This window comes from Herpailurus yagouaroundi, unplaced genomic scaffold, assembly GCF_014898765.1.
Source record: "Herpailurus yagouaroundi ecotype Mexico unplaced genomic scaffold, PumYag 29, whole genome shotgun sequence".
Lineage (NCBI taxonomy): Eukaryota > Metazoa > Chordata > Mammalia > Carnivora > Felidae > Herpailurus > Herpailurus yagouaroundi.
Genome location: NW_024412377.1, coordinates 116,519,064 through 116,544,969, shown reverse-complemented (window position 1 = coordinate 116,544,969; position 25,906 = coordinate 116,519,064). Strand labels below are relative to the sequence as shown.

Here is a 25,906-nt window from a genome sequence, read left to right as displayed (position 1 = left end):
TTAAAGGAAAAGCGTAACACTGACTTCAAAGAGGTGCTATGAAGATGAGATCATTTATGTCATGCAACTAGTGCTTGCAAGTTAATATTATTGCTGTTGTTTTAAGGAAGCTTTTCAGCTGCACCTCTAGCCTCCCACAACCTAGTCCTGGCTCTTCTGGTTCCTGAGTAGCCTAGTCACTAGCCAGTCCATCCTATCCAACTTCCCAATCTGTAAGAGGAGTAGGAGAGCTCTTAGTATTGCGTTTTGGGGAGATCTCTACACATGGAGACCAATCCCAGATTTTTCTGAATACACTCATTTTTCATCAGTGAGTTCCAAAGCATAGTATAAAAATAGAACCATTGTACACAAAAATGTGGCAAAAAGAGCTGGAATAGCATGCATATGTGACTCCTAATCTAGATGATTCTGGCACCAACTCACTCATATCAATGTTGTCTGAGTGATGGAGTAAAAACAACTTCTCCCCAAAGTCACTCTTCTGTAGAAGAGCCAGTGGCTCTACCTCCACCTTCAATAGCCCGACTGAGGGCTCTAGATATTTTGGGACTTGAATCAGATGATATGATTTTCCTTTTCAGCATCACAGACCAGCTTTTCCTCAAACAGCTTGGGGATCACCACTTCCCTATCACTGAGAAAGTTCCTGGAGGCAGAGAAGGGATCTGAAGAGCTCAGAGTAAGTGCTCCTAGTGCTGGAGAGGATGGGGAGGATGCTTGTGAAAACACGTACAAGGTAGTTTCTCCAAATCTGCTTTGAGCTGTTTGCTTTTCATTTATGCAAATTTGTCATATGTTTAAATTGATTCTAAGTTCTAAACTGAGTTTATTCCCCCAAAACCTAAGTGGTTGTTTTTTTTTTAATTTTTTTTTAACGTTTATTTATTTTTTTGGGACAGAGAGAGACAGAGCATGAACGGGGGAGGGGCAGAGAGAGAGGGAGACACAGAATCAGAAACAGGCTCCAGGCTCTGAGCCATCAGCCCAGAGCCTGACGCGGGGCTCGAACTCCCGGACCGCAAGATCGTGACCTGAGCTGAAGTCAGATGCTTAACCGACTGCGCCACCCAGGCGCCCCGAAACCTAAGTGTTTTTAATGATACAGAAAAATTTTAAAAAACAGTGCAGTATGTTCACCTCCAATATTAACATTTTCCCATATTTGCCTTCTATTTCTTTCTCCAAGTTTTTCCCCCCCTCTATGTAAACCACTCCCCATTTTTGTACCAGCTGCCACCAGCCTTCATTTCTTGAAGATTTGCTGTATGCCAGGACCTGTGCAGGGGGATTTGTATGGAACATCTCATTAAATTCATACTCCAGGGGCTCCTGGGTGGCTCAGTCAGCGGAGCGTCCGACTTCGGCTCAGGTCATGATCTCATGGTTCATGGGTTTGAGCCCCAAGTCGGGCTCTGTGCTGACAGCTGAGAACCTGGAACCTGCTTCAGATTCTGTGTCTCCCTCTCTCTGCCCTTCCCCGCTCACACTCTGTCTCTTTCTCAAAAATGAATAAATGTTTAAAAAAAATTTTTTTAAGTCTATTTAAATCCATACTCCAATCCTACCAAATAGATTATTGTTTCTCCTAATTCAACAGATGAGACTTGGGCGCAGAGATGAGATTTGCTCAAGGTCACCTAGCAAATTGACTCCAGAGTCCACTTGTCTAATCACTATTTTATACTACCTCAGGATCTAATTTGGTGTCAAGATTGTCAGGCTCAGAGAGGTTAAGACATTTGCTGGAGTTGACAGAACTGAGATTCTGGGCCTCCAACAGATTCAGTGAGAATGAAGATGGTAAGGCAGCTGTGGAGTTAACTCCAGCAAGCCTCAGTCTTGTTTCTGACTCAGTTTCCCTACTTGTAAAATGATGCTTGTAACAGGACTGGAGGCAGGGACTGTACTGGCTCTCCAGCTATGGTCCCTGTAGTTTCTTTCTTTGTTTTTAGAGAGACAGAGAGGTAGAGCAGGAGAGAACCTTAAGCAGGCTACATGCCCAGCGCAGAGCCCAACTCGGGGCTTGATCCCACCACCCTGAGATCATGACCTGAGCTGAAAATCAAGAGTCAGGGGCTTAGCCAACTGAGCCACCCAGGGGCCCCTATATAGTTTCTATTGAATGGAAGACACTGAGTAGATAACTTGTCTCACTCCTACCTCAGGAAGAAGGGGTTTTATTTTTGAGCATTTCCACAAACCTCTAAGTGGGGGATGTTGAGCAGTGTGGCTGAGGGTGGGACTCTGGAGTCCAATCAACTGCCTTCACATCTTGGTTCCTCTACTATTCTTTACCCACCCTGTGGGCCAGTGTTCTACTATGGAAAATGAGATAATCAACTCAGCCTCATAGTATTGGAGGATTAAAATAATGAATGCTGAACACAGAGCCTGGTCCATTTAAGCACTGAATGATAGCCATGATTACTATGTCATTGTTTTCCTGGGCTCACATGCAGCAGGTGTAAGACATATGTGAAGTGTTGAACCAAGTGATTGCAGGGTAAATGGGCCGTATTTATAGTGGTCACAACTGCCTGCAATGCCTTCATTCCCAACATCTGTTAGTTGCCAGGGTAGCTCTTGCTTTACCCTAGTTCATGGGCATGTATAGTCACCAAAGTTTGCCAGCTGGGCATCCTCTGCACCTCAGCCCCTCCAGACAGCATGGCCTGCTGTGGGTTCTATTCAAGTTCACATCCCACTTTCCCTTTGGACCTCTGGGAATGAGCAGTCCTCAGCCTCATGAGAGGGTCACAGGATACAGGCCTATAAGGGACCCTCAGACCTGGTGTTCCCACATAGGTATGCTAGCTACAGAGTGGACTGAAGGGAGGCAGGACCCTTCCATCGTTAAGGACAGCCTCTATTCCCCAACTGCTTTCACCTTCCTTCCCTTGAGATAACACGGGCAATCCTAGCATTCAGACAAACCAACACAGATAGTCTTTTTATTGGGGAAAAACTCGGGTCTCTCATGTGCTCTTAGGAAAATAAATAAACAAGGAGATGCTACACTATTTGCAACCTGTAGGATGACCTCATGATCAAGTAGGAGCCCTGAACCCCTCTGTGGGCCAAAACTGTACTCCTTCAAAGCAATGGGAGAGGTCCACCAGCTGGGCTAGGATAAAAAAAGGAAACCCAAGGTCTCTTTCATTTCAATTTCGGGGACAGGCTGCACTTCTCGCATATCTGGAAGGGCAGCATGTGAGTCAGGGAGGTTTCGTTTATGGCCACCAGTAGCTGCAGCTTGCTCAGGCAGTCCTGCAGTGCGGCCTCAGGGTGCCCGCCTAGGTGCAAGTCCACCGGGCGCGGGAGCTGGAGCATACGGTCGGCCAGCGCCAGACAACAGATGGCCAGCAGGGAGGGAGTATAGCTGGTGAAGGCATAGTCAGCCAGGCTCAGTTCCGCCACGCCGCGGGCCAAGGCTTGTGCCTCCAGGGCTTCGGAGACTTCAGCCTGCCCAGCCTCCACGCGGGCGTGAGTGAAATACTCCAAGAAGAAGCTGATGGTTGGTGCGCCGAGGCTGAAGTGCAGTTTGTGCAGCACGATGCATTCGAGGTTGCAGAGTTGCTGCCGGGAGAAGGCACCGCAGCACAGGGCCAGGAGCTGCTTCACGCGTGGCGGGTGCACCTCCACCTGTTAATACAGGGGCGTTCAGACCCCGCAAAGCAGCATCCAGGGCCGGACGCCCACCCCCGTATGAAATCCCGGAGAAAACCAGCTCTCCCTCTGTCCCTCATCCCTTCCAGCAAGATAGCTGGGCCGTCGCCTCTGCGTTACTTCCCCTTTAATCACCTGGGGTATAGTTCCAGCGTAGTTTCTCTAACTGGACAGTAGTCCAGCTAAAAAAAGATTTGAGAAGTTTTAAAGACTTTTCCCCCCGGGGGGCCTAGAATAACAAGGCTACCAAGAGCTGTTGGGACTTACTCTTGGGACTGACTTCAGCCTATTTCTTTGGGGGCCGGGTGAAAGGACTGTTGGTTGGGGGTGGGGGAAAACTGTCAAGTTAAAGCTGTGGGGTGCATACGTTTGGAAATGTATAACAAAATTAATTCAGAAAGCCCAGCACTAAGTCGTGTGCACTTGGAAAGCCGGGTGGTGACCAGAGAGTGGCCAAGAGTTTGGCAGTCCCCTAAGACTCCGTGTGCAAGTACCTGTTTGCAAGCGATGAGCAGGGACGTGACCCCCAGCAGCTGGAAGCAGTCTGCAGCCACAGGGGTGGTGGTAAGAAAGCGGTCCAGAGTGTTCACTGCCAGGCACAGCGATTCGAAGGAGAGACGGAATTGGCGATGCACGGGGATCAGCCAGCTAAGCAGCTTACAGCGGGATTCCGCCGTTACCTGCCGGGAGAGAGGTGGGGGGAGGACCAGCTGAGCCTAGCGCAAAGAAGGTCTGCGTCAGGGACCAGCCAAAAAAACCTAGGGAGCTTCCCTGGAGGAAGGCACAAAGGAGAAACGTAAATGCGCTGGTAACTGGGGAAAAACTGGGCAGCGCTGCTGCGCAGAGAGCAATGGACGGGCAAGGGGCCGGAATGCTCACATTCGTACCTGGCCCTCGGGGCGCGTGTGTATGTATACACATTACCTTGTGTAATCCTCAGATCAATTCAGTGAGTGGAAGGGGCCCCTACTATTCAGATTAAGAAACAAGCTCAGAATTGTTAAATAGCTTGCCCGGGGTCGGGAGGAGTCCTTACTCGAGCCTAGAAACTTTCTTGACTCGTCTGCATTCTACCGTGTCCCCGCTAACCAGTATGGAAACTTCGGACAAGTCACTTAAGCTATCTAGGCCCCACTCTTCTCCATTTGTAAAATGAGGACGGTGGCCCGGTCCTCCAAAGCCCCTTCCCGCTTGGACTGAGAACCTCCGTGAGCGCGGGCGGGGGCGCTGCGGAGAGCAAACAGCAGAAGAAAGAGCAAGAGGAGAGGCGGTGGGGAGCTCGCTCTACCCGCGCCTCACTTGTGGCTGCCGCGCCAGCGACTCCCGCGGGTGGAAGTGGCTCTCCCTCGCCTTGCGGAAGACGTAGCAGCTCTGACCGTAGTCACGGAAGGTCTGTAGATCTAGCTGCTCCAACTGCTGGGCAGGAGCAGGTAGGGGGCTGCAGCCTAGCGCCGCGGAAGCTGCTGGACTGTCTGCACCATCAGATCCGGAGCTGGGGGACTCGAACACGTCGCAAACACCGGAGTCTCCGGGGAGTGGGCACGGGCTCAGTGGCTGCAGCGGCTGCTTCCTCCGGAGACGTGGACGCCTGTTCTTCTTCACCGGGGCGCGGAGGTTCTGGTCGTCCCGCCTCCTAGCCCGGGCGGCGGGGCTCACGAGACTCGTGGGGCAGGGGGTCACCATTATGCAGTCTGGTGGTCGCTCGGTGATTCCCCACCTGCGGGGAACCGAAGGCCCTCAAGAAAGTGCGAAATAGGCTGGCGAAATCGGCGGCGAGGCCCTAAGTACTCGGCGGGCTTCTGCCCTCTACCACACCCCCGGCTTCTCACTGGCTGATTACTGAGCGGCACGAGGCCGAGTTTTCCCGGCTAAAGAACCGCTTCGGAGCGAGCGGCTGGCAGCGTCCGGCTTGCGCAGCCCGCAAGGGAGAGGAGGAGCTACTGGAGTATGAGCGCACCCGCGGGGAGTTGCTAGCTCCGCGCGCGTCCTGCGTTACCCAGGTAACCCAGGTTAGCAGCTGGAGCAGTGCGCGCCTCCAAGGGTGGGGTGGGGCGGTGGCCTGGCCGAGAGGGCGCCGAGTACCGCCCAGGGCTCAATTGCTCCGGGAAAAAGATACCGCGGCTGTCGCCGAGTCCTGGTCCGGATAATCTCGTACGTGCTAGCGCTTTCTACGCAGCCTCTAATCCAGGTTGGTAATTTTGCAAAAGTTAGCTTCCGAACTCCAAACGAAGGCTCCAACTAGAATCCTGTCAGCACAGGAGTTTTCTTAGTAACCCATACAAGCAGTAATTCTAATTCGACTGCGTTTGTAATTTTTTTTTTTTTTTAGGCGGGACCCCAGGACCCGGGTATCCCTCTTTGCGCCGCTCTCGGGGAGCAGAGCCTCCGCAAGTTCCTCTGCGCTACGTATCTGGGAGCTACTCCAGCCAGCCAGGCAGGCAATAGTGCTGAAATCAACCAGAAAAAGTGCCCCGCGAACCTCCGATTGCCGATTTGCAGTCATATAACATTTGCTCCGCCCTTGCCACCCCAAACCAAGTAAACTGGAGCTGTTACGAACATAACATGGTTGGAGGGTTGCATTGCTAGCTTGATCGAATTGCTCACGGCCTTTTCTGTTTTATGTCATTAGCTTCTAACCCGCTCCCCGGGGCAGCTCAATCCTTCTTGATTATTCCCTGCTCTCCGTTTTTGCTCCTTCAGAAGCTCAAAAAAATAAAGCTGGAACCAGAAGCGGAGTGCCCAGGCAGGAAAGACTAGACTGGATGCGGCAGTTTCCTCAGGGCACTGCTGGTTTGGTTCCTAGCTTCCTGTCCTGGTAGAAGTTGGAGTCTTCTGCCTGAGAGAACGAACCTTCCTAAGGGGCTCGTATCCTGAGGAAAAGGGGCACAAGTAGCATCTAGTCAGCCTTGTAGGCATTTCTCAGTGGCAGAAAACCCACAACCCTCAGTTTGATGAACTTTCCAGAAGAACTCCAAGAAGTGAGGTTGCTAGGTAAGGCAAGAGCAGGTTGAGCCATTCCCACCTCATGTCAGAAGAAAGCAGAGAAATGTGTATAATCAAATTTAAATCCCTGTCCCTAGAAATTTAGTTGCATGTGGGGGTGTTGAGTCGTAGAGATGCAGGAAAGAGAAAAGAGACAGATTTGGGGTTCTGGTAAGTTTTACTCCTATTTCCCTGTAACTCTGAGCAAGGTCTTTAGTTATAGACCTAAACAGTGTCATTTGTAACTTGAGAGATGAGGTGACAATCACCGCTCTTTCCAGATACAGGTGCTAGGACTTGTTGTCTTCTCTCAAGCTTTTGCTGGGGAACCATTAAGGGAGGAGCAGTTAAATCTGTGGAGAGGGCTCAGATGTCAGAGTTTTTCCTTGAGAAGCTTTCTGGATGAGGAGGAAGGACCTAGGAATTCTGAGCCTTCTCATTAGCCCAGGTGGCCATTTGGTACAGTGGAAGGAGCACAAAGTCAACTTCTAGGGTCAATATTGTTGTTTCCATTTATTGGTCATCCTGGGCTAGCTGTTTACATTCTCTGAGCCTCTGTTTCCTCATTTGTTAAATGTGGTTGTTAATACTTGGCTTGAGAGTCCAGTGAAATAAGTGAAAACTCAAAGTCCTTTTTGAACATGAAGTAGGGGGGGTCACCTTAAAGCCTTCACTGGGAAGTCAATATCACCCTGGAGATATTGTGAAAAAGCAGAAGGGTCATTTTATCCACCTGTGGATGTGAGGCTCGTGTCTGTAGTTAACTCCCAACAGGCAGTACCTGAGCTTTGTACTGATGGGTGATATATTCCTTGGTATTTGTGGACTGCCTGTGATGCCAGGTCTAAGACAGCTATGAGGGCTTCATGAGTCCTGGGGTGCCTGGCTGGCTCAGTTGGTGGAGCATGCAATTCTTAATCTCAAGTTGAGCCCCAAGTTGGGTGTAGATATTACTTAAGAAAAAAGTTTCCGGGGTCCTTCCGGCACAGAGCTGGCACTCTAGTGGGAGAAACAAAGAACCACTTGTCACATTTCAAAAATTATTGTGATAGAGGATCTCCTGGGTGTAGGCCTAACAAATAAAATACAGGACACCCAGTTAAAATGAAGTGTCAGATAAATTTTAGCATAAGTCTGTTTCAAATATTGCATGGGACACGTTTATACTGACAGATTGTTATTTATCTGATATCCAGATATTTTGTGGGTCATACTTAAACTAAAAGATTATTGTTTATCTGAGATTCAAATTTAACTGGGCCTTATAACATCTGGCAGCCCCATCTGGGTATCATGGAGCCCATGGTAGAGCTAATTGACCTGGTCTGGAAAGGCTTCCCATGCAAGTGATAGTTAAGCTAAGACAGAAGGTGGGGGTCTTGAAAGAAGAGAAGAGGGATTTGGGTGACAATTCCCCACAAAAAGGAATAGGATGTTGGAAGATCTGAAATTATGGCTCTTCTAACATTCTAGGGTCTACCTGATAAGGAATGGCTGGAACACAGAGTTGTAAGGGAGAGAAAAAGTGAGATAATCGTTAATACTGACCCAAAACTTGTATGTCTGGTACTGTGTTATGATCCATATGAATATTATTATAGTATTTAATCTTCACGACAACTCTATGAGATAGATTCTATTATTGTCCTCATTTTATAGATAAGAAAATTGAGGAGTAAGAGGAAAATTAATTCGGCCAAGGTCCCACAGATAGTAAAGGGTAGAACAAGGATTCAAACTCAGCCTGGCTCCCTGTTCCATAATCAGCATGATACTGTTTCAACAGCAAGGTCATGCAGTGTCTTGAAGGTACATTAAATGCTAAAGACTTTACCTGAAGCCACTGAAGAGGTCTTAATCCAAAGAGAGAAAATCTGTCTTTTGTTTTAAAAGATTATTCTGGCTGATGTGTGGAAAATGGATTGTAGGGAAAAAGACTGGAGGCCATTTAGATGCAGTATTTGTGGTATGAACAATATGGTCCAAGTTAAGGGCTTTTTATTTTTCTTATGAGGAGTCTTTAAAATTAATTTCTCTTTTCTAATTTGAGACCTGGGTGCAATGCACCTTAAAGGCACTAGGTAGATCTAAATACTTTAAAGATGTAGAACCTAGGGGCACATGGGTGACTCAGTCAGGTAAGTGTCCTACTCTAGATTTTGGCTTAAGTCATGGTCTCACAGCTCGTGGGTTCAAGCCCCACAGTGGGCTCCGTGCTGACAATGTGGAGCCTGCTCGAGATTCTCTCTCACCTCTATCTCAAGATGAATAAACAAACAAAAAAAAAGATGTAGGACCTAATTAAGCCCAGGCTTTTATAATGAAGGTTGATTAACCATGATTTGACCCTGCTTATTTTCAGGTGTGGTTTTTGGAACCCGCAAGAGAGTATTAATATAATAGAACTAAAGTTACCTTGTTTTGTTTTTTTCCAGTTTGGCACTTCATCTTCAATGAAAAACCCCCACCCTCATCCTGCCCCAGGTCTTGGACAGTGATTGAGGTAGGAGGAATGCATTTACTAACAATACCTTGTTTAGCAAACAGAGTAGGTGGGTTGGGGTTGGTACCAGATATGTGAACTATTTTGTTAGCACCTCAAGATCCTTGAGCTCACTTTTGATTTTAAGTCACTAAAATTTATATTGGTCACTAAAAATTAAATTTACTAAAGACTGTTTTCTATTAATGTAGTTAAGTGCCCAAATTGGAAAGTGTTTAGGATACTTGAAGTCAGAAGTGAATTTCTGGTATCCAGTGTGGCTGAAGAAAATAATAACTGCCATAATTTTGCTGATATACCTACATATATGATAAGAATTGGACATTGAGAAGAAGTAAAAGAGTAGTAAGCAAAGTAGCATTCTCTTTGGGGCCACTTCAGGCCCCAGCTCTTTTGAAATACGGGAGACTAAGTGACTTGCTTCAGTGGGCCTTGAAAGCTTTTCTTGAGACTGTGATAGCCTGTTGCTCTCTTTGGTCCTTTCCCTTTAGATGGTAGAATTGCCCATGTAGATCCAAGGTGTCAGGAGGGAACAGTCCTCCATGATTCACTCATAACAAGAAAAATGCAAGCTAAATCCATCATGAGATACTATATTGTACATAATCTGGTTGATAAAAGTTCAAACGTTTGGTAAGAGGATTTAGGGAAATAGACCTCATGTTTTTGGTGAGAGTGTAAATTGGTACAGCCATTTTGGAAGACAATTTGGCAAGATCTGTAAAGATTTAAAATGTACATAATCTTTAACTCTGCATTTCCACTCCTTGATAATTATTCTGCATCAGTGCAAAATTACTTTATAAAAAGGTGTTTATCACAATATCCTTGTTAAAAACAAAATGTTGATTGTGTTCAATAAGGGACATCTAAAACACAAAATATTATGCAGCTGTTAAAAAGAATGAGGCAGGGGGCACCAGGGTGACTCAGTTGGTTAAGCATCCAACTCTTGATCTCAGCCCGGGTCTTGATCTCAGGATGGTAACTTCAAGCCCCAAGTTGGGCTCCTTGTTGTAGAGCCTACTTAAAAAAAAAAAAAAAAAAAGAATGAGGTAGATGGTTATGGACTGATGTAGAAGGATTTTCAAAATACAGTGTTAAATAAAGCAAGGTACAGAGCAGTATGTCAAATATATTGTCACTTGTGTAAAAAAAAAGGAGAATATCTACATATATCTTTATATATGCATAGAATCTCTCTGGAAAGATACACAAGAAACTGGTAACATTGATTGCCTTTGGGAAGAAATCCTGGGAGACAGAAATAAGAGAAAGAGGGTCTTCCTGCTATACACTGTCATGATCTTTTGAATTTTGAACTATATTTATGTGTAATCTCTTTCAAAAATAGCATTTTTCATATGCATGTGGTCTGGAAGTTAGAAAACAGGGAACCGAGGTTAGTCCTGAAAAATGGTGATCACTATTATATGTGGACATAGAAAGAGTGGATAGAGTAGAACAGGGCCTGTGTACTCCGGGAGCAAAGTTTTGTAACTTCATAAGTGAAACTGTTCTTTTGGAAGTTGGATTATATATCAGTGAACGGAACAGACAAATATCCCGGTCTCCATGGAGTTTATGGGGATGGAAGTGCCCGGAGAGACAAGCAATACAGGGACTGGCACATGGGAAGTGCCACAGGTAGATTGCATTATTTAATACATTAGTTAGATAAAGTTCAGTGGAAAAATTTGGGCAGAGAACTCTAGGAAATGGGGGAGTTGGCCATGTGGACATCTGAGGGGGTAGCATCCTAGCCAGAGAAAATAGTGCTGCAGGGGCCCCAAGGCATGAGCAGGTCTGCCATGTGGAGGAACAGCGAGGACACCAGTGTAGCTGGAGTAGGACTGAAAAGGAGAGCAGCAAATGAGGTGGCAGAGGTCATGGGGCCAGATCACATAGGACCTTGTTATCGCCAGCATTCAGTGACTTCTTAGGTCTTGTTATGTTGCACTTTTATTTATTGTAGCATTTAACCATCACTTCAACCGTTCGAAAGAGGTACAATTATTCTACCAATTCTACAAATGAGAGAATTTTTAGAGAGGATCAGGTGCTTGCTTGAAGATACACAGCTAGTAAGCAGAAAACTAGGATTTAAACCCAAGTCTGTGATTCTAGCCTGGACATTCATCCTTATGCTCTTCTATGTTCGTTAAATGCTAAGCAAGAACCGAGAAAAGGCTTTGAGTCCACCCTTGGGCCACTGCTTAGAAAGAAGAGTAAAGCTGAGGGAACAGAGTCCACAAAAGATGGAGGAGCCCAGCGGGTCAGAGCTGGTTGGACCTTTTTGTGATAAACCTGGAGGCTCTGTGGTGCAGTTTAGCAAGGCAGGCAGAGTTCCCTACCCCAAGCATGTGCCAGGAGGCACAAGTTGAGCTAGGGAAAAAGAAGCAAGGCTTCAAGGCTAAGAGAAGTGTGAAGCCATTTGGAGTGTGATGACCACAGACTGTATCTGATTTCTGTGAACCAGCCACCTCTCAGCAGGTGATGACATGAGAAAGTGACAGTTGACTTAGTTTCTCACAGAGAGCACTGGTGCTGAATAACCAAGTTTAAATTGTCGGGAGAGGACAAATTTGGTTATCTGGCAGCCTTGCTCAGAGTGAAGAGATGGTCTCATAAAGGAAGCTGACCTGAAGAGTGAGGGGAAAAAAACGGGTGGGTTTGTACCTTAGCAGTGACTGATAGGTTGTTTAAATGTTCAGCTTTCTTTCCACCTTCCATTCTTGGTGTGAACATGCATTTTAAATTAATTAGTAGATCCAAGACAAACCAATAAAGGATCTTTAAAAAAAGATCTGTTACTAGAATATCACTGTACCTATATACTGTGGTTGTCTGTCTCTGCCATTTCACAGCCAATATTTAACAAGTGCCTACTAAGTACTGGGCACTGCTCTAGGTTTGCAGCAGTGGATAGGATACACAAGGCCTCTGCTTGCACAGAATGGGGAGGGGAGAGGCTGAAAGTAAAACTGTGAACAAAATGTAAACGATACCAGGGGTGCTTGGGTGGCTCAGTCGGTTAAGCGTCTGACTCTCGAGTGGGCTCAGGTCATAGGAGCCCTGTGTTGGGCTCTCCACTGACAGCACGGAGTCTGCTTGGGATTCTCTCTTTCCCTCCCTCTCTGCCTGTCCCCAGCTCTTGCTTTCTCTCTCTCTCTCTCTCTCTCTCTCTCTCTCTCTCTCTCTCTCTCACGTAGTAAGTCTGTGCAGCAATTTGAGTGTGCTGCCCTGGAGAGTGAATGGGGAGTATTTTCAGTTAGATGGTGAGGGATGCCTTTTGGAAAGCAATGCTCATGTGCTGCTTGTGTTCACAAGTGAAAATGTCTTTTTCTTTTAATGTTGCGCAAATCCATTCCCTAAGTGAGATTTCTCAAAATCTCGGTTCAATTGATATGTCCTTGTTTGGGGAGCAGTGTTTTCTGGTGGGGAGGGAATCCTACAAATGTTTAGATAAGGATAGTTAAATTCTCCTGAAGTAGTTATCTCAAGGTGATTGGCAAAGACGTGAATTTGAAGTAGGCTCACTGTACACAGTGAATTTTTCCCAACCACATGAAAGATAAAGCTAGTACATCTCTGTGCTTATTATTGTTACTTTTATTATTTTAAATGATGAGGCTGCGGGTTGCAGAAAGTTCTTGTTAATGTCCAGTGGGGCATCCTATGTTAAAATAACCTCAGGCTCCTCTGTTAAATAGGGAAGATCTATCGTGTCTTTTCTTTCCCTACCACACAGACAACAAAGAGGGCAGCAATTAGTATCTTTAGACTGTGGTAAAATAACCCTTTGTCCTAAATGGAAAGCAAAGCTGGTCCTATTGAAGAACAACAAAGGGGAAGGCTGAAGGACATGATATGTAATGCAGCTACTTGAATGTCAAATCACAGGGTGCAGATCAAAACAGAGCAGCTGTTGAGGGCTGCCTTGTCACATATTTCTTAGAATTTGTGAGAAAAGCCACCAAGGGTGTGCAGTTAACAAAAGCTTTCAGCAAGTAGCAAGTTCGGTTGCCCTGTTGGAAGTTAGGTGCCCTGTTGAGAGGCAGGCTCCACTCTCTAAGTGTGTTTAGCTATGTGGGTTTGAAATGAATGGATAGAGTGGCTGAATTTATTTTCTGGCCCATGTGGCAAGTCTGGATGTTAAAGTTGTATCCTTCAGGAGCAGTGTTTCCTAGTACTTTGGAGAGACTGACAGATGCTCAATGTTCCTCAGCATTATGACCCACATTTCTGTATTATTACCATATCTGCTATTTCTGTTTCAGCTTAGAGGCATATATGTGTGAACTGCTTAGGAAGCATCTGATTTGTTCCAGACATTGTGCATTCTAGATTGTATTTTAGAATTGCATTCTAGACTATAACATAATTCTCCCGTATTCTGGAGAATACATTCCTGTAACATTCATTTCTTTACTTTTTTTTTTTTTAATGTTGATTTATTTTTGAGAGAGAGAGAGCACAAGTTGGGGAGAGGCAGAGAGAGAGGGAGACACAGAATCTGAAGCAGGCTCCAGGCTCTGAGCTGTCAGTCCAGAGCCCAACACAGGGTTTGAACTCACAAACTGCGAGATCATGACTGGAGCTGAAGTGGGATGCTCAACTGACTGAGCCTCCCAGGTGCCCCTGCTGCCCATTTTATAATGGTTGGTTGGATAGTTTGGATATTAACCCCTTATCAGATGTATGATTGGAAAATATCTTTTCCCATTTAGTAGGCTGCCTTTTTGTTGTGTTACTGGTTTCTTTCACTGTCCAAAAGATTTTTCATTTGATATAACCTCATTTCTTTATTTTAGCTTTTGTTTCCCTTTCCTCAGGAGACTGGTCAAAAAATTATTGCTAAGACCAATGGCAGAAAGTTTATTTCCTTTGTTTTTTCCTAGAAGTTTTATGGTTTCAGATCTTACATTCAAGTCTTTAATCCATTTTGAATTTGTTTTCATATATGGTGTAAGATAGTGGTCCATTTTCATTCTTGTGCATGTAGCTATTTAGTTTTCCCAAAACCATTTCCTGAAAAGACTGTCTTTTCCCCATGGTATATTCTTGTCTCCTTTCTCATAGATTAATTGACCTTCTCATTTTTTTTAAATGTTGGTTTATTTTTGAGAGAGAGAGAGAGACATGAAGGGAGGGAGGGAGGGAGGGGCAGAGAGTGAAGGAGACATAGAATCCGAACCAGGCTCCAGGCTCTGAACTGTCAGCACAGAGCCCGACACGGGGCTCGAACTCATGAACTGTGAGATCATGACCTGAGCTGAAGTTGGATGCTCAACCAATGAAGCCCCAAGTGCATCTTGACCTCCTAAACGTGGGTTTACTTGTGGGCTCTCTGTCCTATTTCATTGATGTCTGTGTGTCTTTTTTCTTGCCAGTACCATACTGTTTTGACTGTTATAGCTTTGTAGTATAATTTGAAATCTGGCAGCTTGGTATCTCCTGCTTTGTGCTTCTTTCTCAAGATTGCTTTGGCTCTTTGGGTGATGTACAGCTTTTTCTGTGGACATAGGTTTTTATTTCTTTGGGGTATATAGCTAGAAATGGAATTGCTGCTGAGCCATGTATTGACTCTTTGATTAACTTTTTGAGGAACTGTTTGCCAAAGTGGTTGCACAATTATATATTCCTCCAGCAATGTATGAGGGGTCCATTTTCTCCAAATTCTTACCAACACTTGATATTGTCTGCCTTTTTAGTTATATTAGTAGTGGTGAGGAAGTACCTCGTTAGGGTTTTCACTTGCATTTCTCTAATTATTAACACTCTTAAACATCTTTCCATGAATTTTAGCCACTTGTGTATCTTCTGTGGGGAAAAAACCTATTCATATCCTTTGTTTTTTTTATTGTGGTGAAAAACACATGTGAGATCTACCCTCTTAATAAATTTTAAGTACACACATATGGTATTAGTGTTGTATAGCAGATCTCTAGAATTTTTTTATGTTATGTGGTTGAAACTTTATACCATTGAATAGTAGCTCCGCATTTCTCCTCCTTCCCGGCTCCTGACAACCACCACTCTATTTTGTTTCTGTGAGTTTGACTATTTTAGATACCTCACGTATGTGGAATCATGCAGTATTTGTCCTGTGACTGGCTTATTTCACTTAACATAATGTCCTCTATGTTTATTCATGTTGTCACATATTGCAGAATTCCCTTCTTCTTAAAAGTTGAAAAATATTCCATGATATGCATTTACCACCTTTTCTTTATCCATTCATCTGTCATTGAACATTTAGGTTGTTTCTACTTGGCTGTTGTGAATAATGCTGCAGTAAACATGAGAGTATAAATATGTCTTTAAGATGGTGATTCCAGTTCTGGATAAAATCCAGAAGTGGGAATGATGGTAGATCATATGGTATTTCTATTTTTAATTTTTTAAGGAACCTCCATACTGTTTTCCATAGCAACTGCACCATTTTACCTTCCTACCATCAGTGTGCAAAGTTTGCACTTCCAACATCCTTGCTAACAATGATTATTTTCTAAATAGCCATCCTAACAGGTGTGAAGTGATACCTCATTATGGTTTTGATTTACATTTCCCTTATGGTTAGCAGTGTCGGTCATCTTTTCATATACTTACTGGTCATTTTACATCTTCTTTGGAGAAATGTCTATTCATAGTCCTTTGCTCATTTTTAAAATCAGATAATTTAGGGTTCTTTGTTGTTGGGTTTTTTTGGGGTTTTTTTTTTGTTGTTATGGAGTTGTAGGAGTACTTATTTTGGATATTAACCCCTTTTCAGATACATGACTTGCAAATATTTTCTCCCGTACCATAGATTACCTTTTATCTCTTTTGATTGTTTCCTTTGCCATGCAGAAACTTTCTACTTTGATGTTACCTGCTTTTCTTGCCTGTGCTTTTAGTGGCCCATCCAATAAACCATTTCCATTACCAGTGTTATGAAGCTTTCCCTTTACGTTTCTTGTAGGAGCTTTACAGTTTTAGATCTTGGTTTAAGTCTTTAATCCATTTTCAAAAATTTTTTTTAATGTTTTATTTATTTTTGAGACAGAGAGAGACAGAGCATGAGCAGGGGAGGGGCAGAGAGAGAGGGAGACACAGAATCCGAAGCAGGCTCGGGGCTCTGAGATTCAGCACAGAGCCTGACACGGGTCTCAAACTCACAGACCGTGAGATCATGACCTGAGCTGAAGTCGGACCCTCAACCGCATGAGCCACCCAGGCGCCCCAAATCCATTTTGAATTGATTGTTATTATGTATGATGTAAGATGGGGTGCAGTTTCATTCTTTTGCATATGGATATCCAATTTTCCCAGTAGCTTCTGTTGAAGAGACTGTCCTTTCCCCATTGTTTGGTTTTGGCACACTTCTTGAATATCATTTGACCATGTAGGTGTGGATTTATTTCTGTGCCCTCTATTCTGTTCTGTTGATTTATATGTCTGTCTTGGGTATCCCAATACCATGCTGTTGTGATTACTGTAGTTTTGTAATGTTTAGAAATCAGGAAGTGTGAGACCTTGAGCTTTGTTCTTTTTCCTCAAGATTGTTGTGGCTTTTGGGGTCATTTGTTGTTCCATTATAAATTTTAGAATTGTTTTTTTAATTTTTAATTTTATTAATTTTTATTTTTTAAAATTAATTTTTATTTTATTAAAAAGATTTTTTTTTAGCTTTTATTTATTTTTGAGAGAGACAGAGCATGAATGGGGGGGCGGGCAGAGAGAGAAGACGACACAGAATTGGAAGCAGGCTCTAGGCTCTCAGCTGTCAGCACAGAGCCCCATGTGGGGCTCCACCTCATGAACTGCGAGATCGTTACCTAAGCCGAAGTCGGACTGGCGCCCCTATTATTTTTTTATTTTAGAGAGAGAGCGTGCAAGAAGGGTAGAAGAGCAGAGGAAGACAGATAATTTTTTTAATTTTTTATTTTGAGAGAGAGTGAGCAAGAGCGCAAGTCAGGTAGGGTTAGAGTGAGGGAGAGAGAGAATCCTAGGCAGGCTCTGCACTATAAGTGCCTGATGTGGGGCTCAAACCCACAAACCATGAGATCATGACCTGAGAGAGAGAGAGAGAGAGAGAGAGAGAGAGAGAGAGAGAATGAATCTTAAGCAGGCCTCACCCTCAGCACAAGCCTGACATGGACCTGATCCCACAACCTGAGCAGAAATCAAGAGTCAGACACTCAACCAACTGAGACACCCAGGAACTCCTAGAATTGTTTTTTCTATTTCTGTAAAAAATACCATTGGGACTTTTATAGGGATTGCATTAAATCTTTAGATTGCTTTGGGTAGTATAGACATTTGAACAATACTCAGTCTTCCAATCCATAAGCATTTATTTTCCTTTTATTTGTGCCATCTTTAATTTATTTCAGCAGTGTTTTAGTACACAAGTCTTTTGCCTCCTTGGCTAAACTTCTTCCTAAATAATTCATTATTTTCTATGTCATTGCAAATGGGATTGTTTTCTTAAATTTTTTTGACTGTTCTTTGTTAAGTATGTAAACATGCAACTGATTTTTAGATGTTAATTTTTTTGATCCTACAAATTTGCTGAATATTAGTTCTAACTCTGTGTGTGTGTGTGTGTGTGTGTGTGTGTGAGAGAGAGAGAGAGAGAGAGAGGGAGGGAGGGAGGGAGAGAGAGAGGGAGAGAGGTAACAGGTTTCTACATATATGTCACCTGCAAATAGAGATAATTTTACTTCTTCCTTTCTTATTTGAATGCCTTTTATTTCTCTTTTTTGCATAGTTGTTCTAGCTAGTACTTCCAGTACTATGCTGAATAAAAGTGGTTACAGTGGGTATCCTTGCTCATTCTTGATCTTAGAGTAAAAGCTTTGTTTTTCACCAACATCGGTATGATGTTAGCTGTGGGATTTTCATCTATGTCCTTGATGATGTTGAGGTAATTTCCTTCTATTCCTAGTTTGCTCATTTTTTAATTGGGTTCTATTTTACCATTGAGTTGTAACATTTCTTTATATATTCTACATACAAGTCCTTTATTAGGATTTTCAAATAATTTGTTGCATTACATGGGTTGACTTTTTACTTCCTTGATGGTGTCCTTTGAAGAACCAGTGTTTTTACTTTTAGCTTTATGATGCACTTAATTTTTTGAATATGGTATAAGATCAGGGTCCAAATTAATTCTTTTGCATATGGGTAACCATTTGTCCCAGCATCATTTCTTGAAAAGACTGCTCTTTATTGATGGTCTTGGCACGCTTTTTAAAAAGCAGCTTACCATAGATGGGTGGGTTTATTTGTGAATTCTCAATACTGTTCCATAGATCTATACATCTATCCTTATGCCTATATACTGCTCAGATTATTTTTGAATGGTCTTTTCATTTTTCCTCACTAGCTGAGTGACCTCAGAAAATTTAGCTTCTTAGCCTCAATTTCTTCATCTATAAATTGGAAATAAATTATCCGTCTCCCCTTAGGATTGTGGTTAGGACTAAACAAAAATATAATAAAGCTCTTAGTTCAGTGCTTATCACATAATGTTCAGTTGAAAAAATTTTTTTGAAGATTTATTTATTTTTGAGAAAGAGCACAAGCCGGGAAGAGGCAGAGAGAGAGGAGGACAGAAGATCTTAAGCAGGCTCTGCACTGACCGCAGCCAGCCAGATGTGGGGCTCAAATTCATGAACCACGAGATAATGACCCAAGCCAAACTTGTATGCTCAAGTCAGCCACCCAGGAGCCCTTAAAAAAATAAGATCACTTAAGATCATGACCTGAGCTGAAATCGGACCGTCAACCAACTGAGCCACCCAGGTGTCCCCCCCCCCCAATTTTTTTCAATGTTTTTTTTTATGAGAGAGCTCAAACAGGGGAGGGGCAGAGAGAGGGGGACAGAGGATCTGAAGCATGCTCTGTGCTTATAGCAGTGAGCCCAGTGGGCTCAAAGCACAAACTGCAAGATCATGACCCGAGCCAAACTTGTACCCTCAACTGAGACACTCAGGAGCCCCTAAAAAATTTTTAATGGAAAAAAGTGCTTAAAAATTTTTTTTAAAACATTTATTTACTATTGAGAGACAGAGACAGAGCATGAGCAGGGGAGGGACAGAGAGAGGAGGAGACACAGAATCCAAAGCAGGCTCCAGGCTCTGAGCTGCCAGCACAGAGTCCCATGTGGGGTTCAGCTTCACATACCGTGAGATTGTGACCTGGGCTGAAGTTGGAAGTTCAACTGACTGAGCCACCCAGGCGCCCCTGGAAAAAAGTTTTTAATAGAAATCTGCTTTCCTTTAATGTTTCCTTTCCTTTCAGCTAATCTTCTCTAATTAAGACTGTTCTACTTGTGAATGTAAGAATTGATGTACCTTGAGAAGAGATTGAAATATTCCTCTACCACTACCAGGATTCAACAACTTCTTACCTGAAGAGAATGCCATTTTCTCATACGATCCCCTCCCCCCCTTCTGCCTCCTTTCTGCCACCGTGTATCTCTAGGGCCCTGTATTTAAGGTCCGGCACTTTGCTGCTTTCCCACCAACCATAGCACAATAGCACTGGCCTAGTCTTCTCCATCCTTTTCCTGCGTCCACACTGTTAAAACAACATATTGATCATCCTGTTTCTGAACCTATCTTCTGTGATACCCATGTCTATTTTGTTGTCTACCAGCATTAGGTTTACTTATTGCAACAATTACATCTCAAATTTTAAATCCTGAAATTGTTGGGACACCTGGGTGGCTCATTCAGTTAAGCATCCTGCTCCTGACTTTGGCTCAAGTCATGATCATATTGTGAGATTGAGCCCTGTGTCGGACTCTGCACTGACAGTGCAAAGCCTGTTTGATATTCTCTCTCCCTCTTTCTCTGCCCCCACCTCCCGCTTGCTCATGCATGCATGCACTTTCTCAAAATAAACATACATACATATATAAATTCTGACATTCTCTTTCTTAATCACCCTCCTTACCTTTCACTTATTCACAATGAATTAGGATTAGATTCTGACTTCTAATTCCTCAGCCTCTCCGTTTTCCTTGTCTATGGCCTCTCTTCTAGTGCTGTTTGCTTTTATGTAAGCATTTTTGGACAGTGATTCAATGAGACAGTCTGTTTCATTCTAAGATCTCATGGTCACCTGAAAGCAAAAAATGCCCACTATCGACTTTATCTGTTCATCTCCTCAAGATCCTAAGCATTCATTGCTGAGGAAAGCCAAAAAGCCTTCCCAACTTGTTCCTGATAATCTTGTTTAGTTCTTTGTTGGGTTCTCTCTGATGCTAATATTATACACACACACACACACACACACACACACACACACACACACACACATACATATTTTAAATAGTCTCCATGCCCATGAGGCTTGAATTCAAGAGTTGCATGTTCTACCCACTGAGTGAGCCAAGCACCCCTCATACTGATATTATTCTTAGTCTCTCTTTTGGTTATTTGTTTTGTCTGCAAATCAGTGAGGATCTTCCCATCCTAAAATATCTCATTCCTCAACCTCTTAGCCTTGTTTCTTCATATCTGTAAAGAGTACTGATTTGGTGCCCCAGCCTTTGAGTTTGTATTCATTCCTAAAAAATTAGGCTTTGTGTGTATGGAGGGTTAACATTGCAGCCCCCAGGTTGCTATCTTTAGGAGAGCCTGCCTGCAGAGTTGGCTCCTGGCTGGAGCCTGGGAGCTTGGCTTTTGAAAAGTTGCATGTTTTTCAGATAACACTGTTTCACCTGCTTGGGGCACTGAATGCTTGCTTTTTTTCTGGGAGTCTGGAATTTTGATAGTTACAGTTTTGATTTTTGTGCCTACATGAGCCACCTCCAGAAAAATACTTTTTGACTCTGAGTCTCAACTGGGCTTCTGTGGGTAGAAAGACTGCACAACATGTACGGGAAGCCTGTGTAGATTCTGCCAGAGTCTATGTGATGTCTTTTTTCCTTGCTAAACCTGTTGTGTATCCATTCTCTAGAATCAACTATAGCCTTTGAGTCCCATACATCCTAGTCAGTCTTTGAATGTGTAGGTGGTTGTGGGACCTGTGACCATGTCCTTCCTTGCCACTCTTAATTATCTTTCTTGACTTCCATAAGAAGCTGCAGTCATATTTGACTCCTTGTTCTCACTTCCCTCATTCTCAGTGATTCATTTGGCAGACATTTACTAAATGCCTGTATGTGCCAGGCATTGTACTCAGTATACATTCATGAGTGACACCGTCATGGTGCAGCATATAGTCTAGTGGGAGAAATCAAAAAGCAGATGTTACATGCTGAGGAAAGTATTGTGTCGTAAGAACAATTGGAAGGGGAGATGTACTTCAGGAAGAGTGGTCAGTGAGGAAGTCAGTAGGGTGGTCTGTGGAGACAGCAATGATGCAGGATAAGTTCTGTTTGGTAAAGAACAGAAGCAGTACTTTACAGCAGAGAAGAGCATGTGCAAATGTTGAAAAGGCCAGTTGGATTCAAAAGGAGCCTGGTGTGGCTGGAGCACTGTGAGAAATGGGACAGGAGAAAAGGAGGTTGGAGAGTTGTAAGGTACAGATCATTTAGAAATGTGTAGGTCATGTGTATGTATACACACACACACACAACAGAGTATTACTCAGCCATAAAAGAATGAAATCTTGTCATTTGTGACAACATGGATGGAACTAGGGGGTATTATGCTAAGTGAACGAAGTCAGAGAAAGACAAACAGCATGCGATTTCACTCATGTCAAATTTAAGGAACAAAAAAAGAAGAGAAAAAGATACAAATCACAATACACATTCTTAACTATAGAGAACAAATTGATGGTTACCAGAAGGCAGGTGGGTCAGGGAATGGGTTAAATAGGTGATGGGGATTAAGGAGTGCACTTGTCACAATGAGCACTAATACAAAGAGCTGTTGAATCACTATACTGTACACCTGAAACTAAAATAACCCTGTATGTTAACTATACTGGAATTACAATTTAAAAAATAAAAAAAAAAATTGAAAGATTATTCTTAAAGTTATGGAGGAGAACGGATTATAGAAGAGTAAGAAGGGGAGAGCCTAGTTTGGAGATTACCACAGTGATGTAGGTGAAAGATGATGGTGACCTGGGTCCAAGTGATGGGTGAGGGCCCTTTGGCCCTAATCCTGATGCTACTGTTTGACATTTTCAAAGGAATAATGGTTACATTTCAGAAATTTAAATGGTTCTTGGCCCAGTTACTATCAGTGTGATCTGGAGCTAGTTAGTTCACTTACCTGTGCCTCAGTCTCCTCATTTGTAAAAAGGGTATAATGAACTACCTATTGTGATGGTGGTTGTGAGGATTAAATGGGTTAATATCTAAAAAACATTTGGGCACTAGCTTGCACACTCAGGTGATGGGAAACATTAGTTCTCTTGTAGGACTCCAGTCTCCGTAGGTCACAAACTGATCCTCCTCCAGCATACACACTAACTCTTTATTCTGATGTCTCCAGTTCTATTAATGGCATTAGCTAGTGATTCCAAACTGCAATCATATTTGACTTGCTCTCAATTCCCTTATCACACTGCAGGCAGAAAGTCAGTACTTAGTAGCAATCTCTAATTTTATTTTTACTTCCACCTGCACATAAAGTGAAAGTTACAGCTTCTTTTATTCACTCATCAACAAATATTGAGTACCTATTATGAGAGTCCAGCATCTGGACTAGATTCCTATTCTAATCTTTGGTCCTTCAGATAGAATTCCTGCCATTTGGTCTACACAGGACTGTATTTGAAGTTCTTCCACAATCCTGATAAGAAATGAAGGGAAAATTCCTCTACATAATCAAAATGGAGTTTCAAAAGATTCTCACTGAAACAACTGAAGCCACTAAAAAATATCCAAGTACTAGCTCACATTTACTGACTTTACCAATTATGAGTGCAAACAAGGATTCAAGGTCATTGATATGAAAAGGTAAATGGTATAAGCTACCCATCCCAAAGTTAACAGTAGCATTAACCATTCCTAACTGTTCTCTAGCACTGCATCTTTATGCTTAGTGGATAGATAGCATCTATTAATACTGTATACTTATTTAGGTTTTAACTTTGATTATCAAATATTAAATAACTGACTTCTGAAGCTGTTCCTTTTCATGGAAATTTAATTACATTACAACTGGTTTTGAAGCTCATTTTCTCTTCTGGGTCAAGAAGGTCTAAACTCTCCTGATGAGAAGGACTGCTGGAGGATAGAGTGTATACATAGGGAATCACAACACTAAGTTACAGAATCCATACAGGCAGGCACATAAGGATGTATAAAGCATGGATGATACCAAAGAATTTATTGTAAATGTAGTGGCAAATACAATGCAAATAATCATCATTAAAAAGGAACTAGAAAATTACACATGTTTAAAGTATGTGCTTTTTTTCCACCACCTTTAAGTTATGGCTAGTACCAACATTTTAAGTACTGAAATACTTAATGGGATGGTCGATTTTCACATAATTTCATGACTGTATCTTCATCTTAATTTTTAAAGCAGTTGACCATGACTTTAAGTTTCAGTTCTTATTCTCTGTTTTTATCAATTCTGTAATGATCTGTAGTATCTTGTCATCTGAGTAAAACAAACAAACAAAAACCATGAACAAATTTATCACTGGCTAAATTCTCAATGTATACACATGTGACCAACAGGCACACTTGATTAAAAGATTCTTTTAAGTTAGAATGCAATACTAATTTCAACAAGATTCAAACAAGAGATGCCCACATAACAGAATTTGTTGCACTACAAATATTATTAATTATTGTTACCATTATTCCACACCTTACTTTGACAAAAAATAGGCTTAAGGCCCAAAGAGATGATGTGATGTAACTATTTGTCCTTTATTAGGAATTGTTTCTTTAAAAATTCCTTAAAGGGGCGCCTGGGTGACTCAGTCGGTTAAGTGTCTGAGTCTTGATTTCAACTCATGTCATGATCTCACAGTTTGTGGATTTGAGCCCTGCATTGGGCATTGCCCTAATGCAGAGCCTGCCTGGGATTCTTTCTCCTTCACTCTCCTTCTCTCTCAAAATAAATAAATAAACTTAGATCTTATGGTTGTTGTTTTTTTGAAAAGTTTATTTATTTTGAGAGAGAGAAGGAGCGCTGGCTGAGATGTACTGCAGGGGTTACTGGTTGTTCCATGTTCCTCAGAAGATGTAGGGATCTCCACAGCATGGGCAAGGAGGAAGGAAATAGTTTGTTTCCTTTGGACTAAACATGAAACAATTACCTTTAACAGCAAAGTGCTCTTGAAGAGGTGTCAATAGGTAGGTGACAGATCTCTCTACACAACAAAGGTATCAAACACCAATTAATTTGACAAACAGAGCAACAGAGGCCACATTATTTGCTAAGGAGGTTTTGTTAACAGATACTTCTACTTTTAACCAGTTGCTCTGATACTGTGACTTCCTAACAACTTCTTACTACTCTTGTTACATAGGTGTAATTATCAGGGCTGTAATACTCCAATTCTTTATTTTAGACACTTCAGTGAAGGAATGCCCTGAGTTTCAGTGGTTGCAATGGGAAATTCTGATAACTGGGACCATGGTCTGACATTCAAATTCTTGGGGGCTACTATGACATTAAAAAAAAGAAAAGATAACTTGCTGCAAGGTAAACAATGACAGGTCTAGAAAGAAACAGTATTTTTAAGATCCCTAAGAAAAGAGCCCACATCTCTTAACATATCAAAATGTGATCTAACTTTCCATGTCTATTGCAGATTTCTGCTGGAAGGATGTTGTACTTTTTAAATATACACTAGCTCAGCATTTGTGAGAATGGTGGAGAAAAACATGCTGGAAACCTCACAGAAAGTCCCTTATAATCCAAGTTTACAATGCTCAGTTTTATTATCCTTTTTTCTGTGAAATGGCCAGCAGTTTAGAAGTGAAGCTTAAAAGAGGAAGGAGTAAACTAACAATCTTAAGAGGATAATTAGGTTGTGAATAATGAAGCACTGTCTATGAGTCTGATAGAATTCACCATAAAATAAATTTTACTAAAACAGCTTTTAATCACATGGACTTGAAGACTTCAGTGTGCTCTAATGTATTGCAATATTTAACAGTATATGGTTTTCTACTTACATTATAATCAAATACTTACTTTCAAGGGACATCTTAGGATTTTCAAGCTTTTTTCTTAAAACGGAATCAATAAGAACTCTAAGCTGCTTGAAAATGACAGCTATTTTTACAGGGGCCTGTTGAGAGAAGACAGATTGGACAAAGTTAATCCCCTGGAGTGTGAATGTGTTTCAGTAAATGAAGGTAAGGCTGTATACCTTATGATCTGCTTTAGCACATCATGACTTTAATATACTGAATGGTTAAGTGTACAATTTAATGATTTCTAATATATTTTAAGAGTTAGGCAGCCATTAGCACAATCCAATTACAGATGACCTCTACCACCCTGTCCTCTTGGAGGGAACTGCATACATTTTTAAAGTTGTATTTAAAATTTACTCTCCAGTCTTACTCAAATCATGATGGCATACAGTAGCAGAATGTATTAGATTTGTTTAAGTTGGTCAATGTTGATGGGATTATGAAGAAATTAGTCTACTTTTTCCAGAGGAAAACTTGACAATATTCATTAAAAGCTATGGATTTGTCTTTGTCTTTTTAGAACTTAAGTTTGAGGTTCAAATAATTCTAGGTCTAATACTTGCTCTGCCAATAACAATCCATTTAATCTAAGAAAAGTTATATAAACTTCTCACTGAACTTAAGTGCCT

General features: G+C 42.4%; 2 protein-coding genes and 1 long non-coding RNA gene across 4 annotated transcripts in view; 1 reads left to right on the top strand and 2 right to left on the bottom strand.

The window, feature by feature from the left end:
* Positions 1 to 2,926: 2,926 nt before the first annotated feature.
* On the bottom strand, positions 2,927 to 5,645 carry CCNO (cyclin O). Its single transcript, XM_040453196.1, has 3 exons — positions 4,969 to 5,645; positions 4,164 to 4,349; positions 2,927 to 3,645 (listed from the first exon to the last, which is right to left on the bottom strand). The coding sequence occupies exons 1-3, from the start codon at positions 5,350 to 5,352 to the stop codon at positions 3,160 to 3,162; spliced, it is 1,056 nt and encodes a 351-aa protein (XP_040309130.1). The 5' UTR covers positions 5,353 to 5,645; the 3' UTR covers positions 2,927 to 3,159.
* Positions 5,646 to 5,723: 78 nt separating this feature from the next.
* LOC121015931 (uncharacterized) lies at positions 5,724 to 25,436 on the top strand. The gene is made up of 3 exons (XR_005784044.1): positions 5,724 to 5,857; positions 9,090 to 9,157; positions 25,366 to 25,436. It is a non-coding gene; the product is annotated as an uncharacterized LOC121015931 (long non-coding RNA).
* DHX29 (DExH-box helicase 29) overlaps positions 23,415 to 25,906 on the bottom strand; it is a 46,267-nt gene continuing 43,775 nt past the window's right edge. For both annotated transcript variants that reach the window (XM_040453168.1, XM_040453175.1), the window contains exons 26-27: positions 25,273 to 25,369; positions 23,415 to 23,721 (exon numbers count right to left, since the gene is read on the bottom strand). In XM_040453168.1, coding sequence (XP_040309102.1) covers positions 23,666 to 23,721; positions 25,273 to 25,369 — 153 coding nt within the window. In that variant the 3' untranslated portion in view covers positions 23,415 to 23,665. The remainder of the gene's footprint in view (positions 23,722 to 25,272; positions 25,370 to 25,906) is intronic.

Excerpts from the sequence above, each read along its gene's own strand:
- CCNO (XM_040453196.1), bottom strand. The coding sequence starts at position 5,352 with ATGGTGACCCCCTGCCCCACGAGTCTCGTGAGCCCCGCCGCCCGGGCT. Across the intron at positions 4,350-4,968 it reads CGCTGGCGCGGCAGCCACAA|GTAACGGCGGAATCCCGCTG; the intron begins GTGAGGCGCGGG and ends CTCTCCCGGCAG. Across the intron at positions 3,646-4,163 it reads TGCTCATCGCTTGCAAACAG|GTGGAGGTGCACCCGCCACG; the intron begins GTACTTGCACAC and ends CTGTATTAACAG.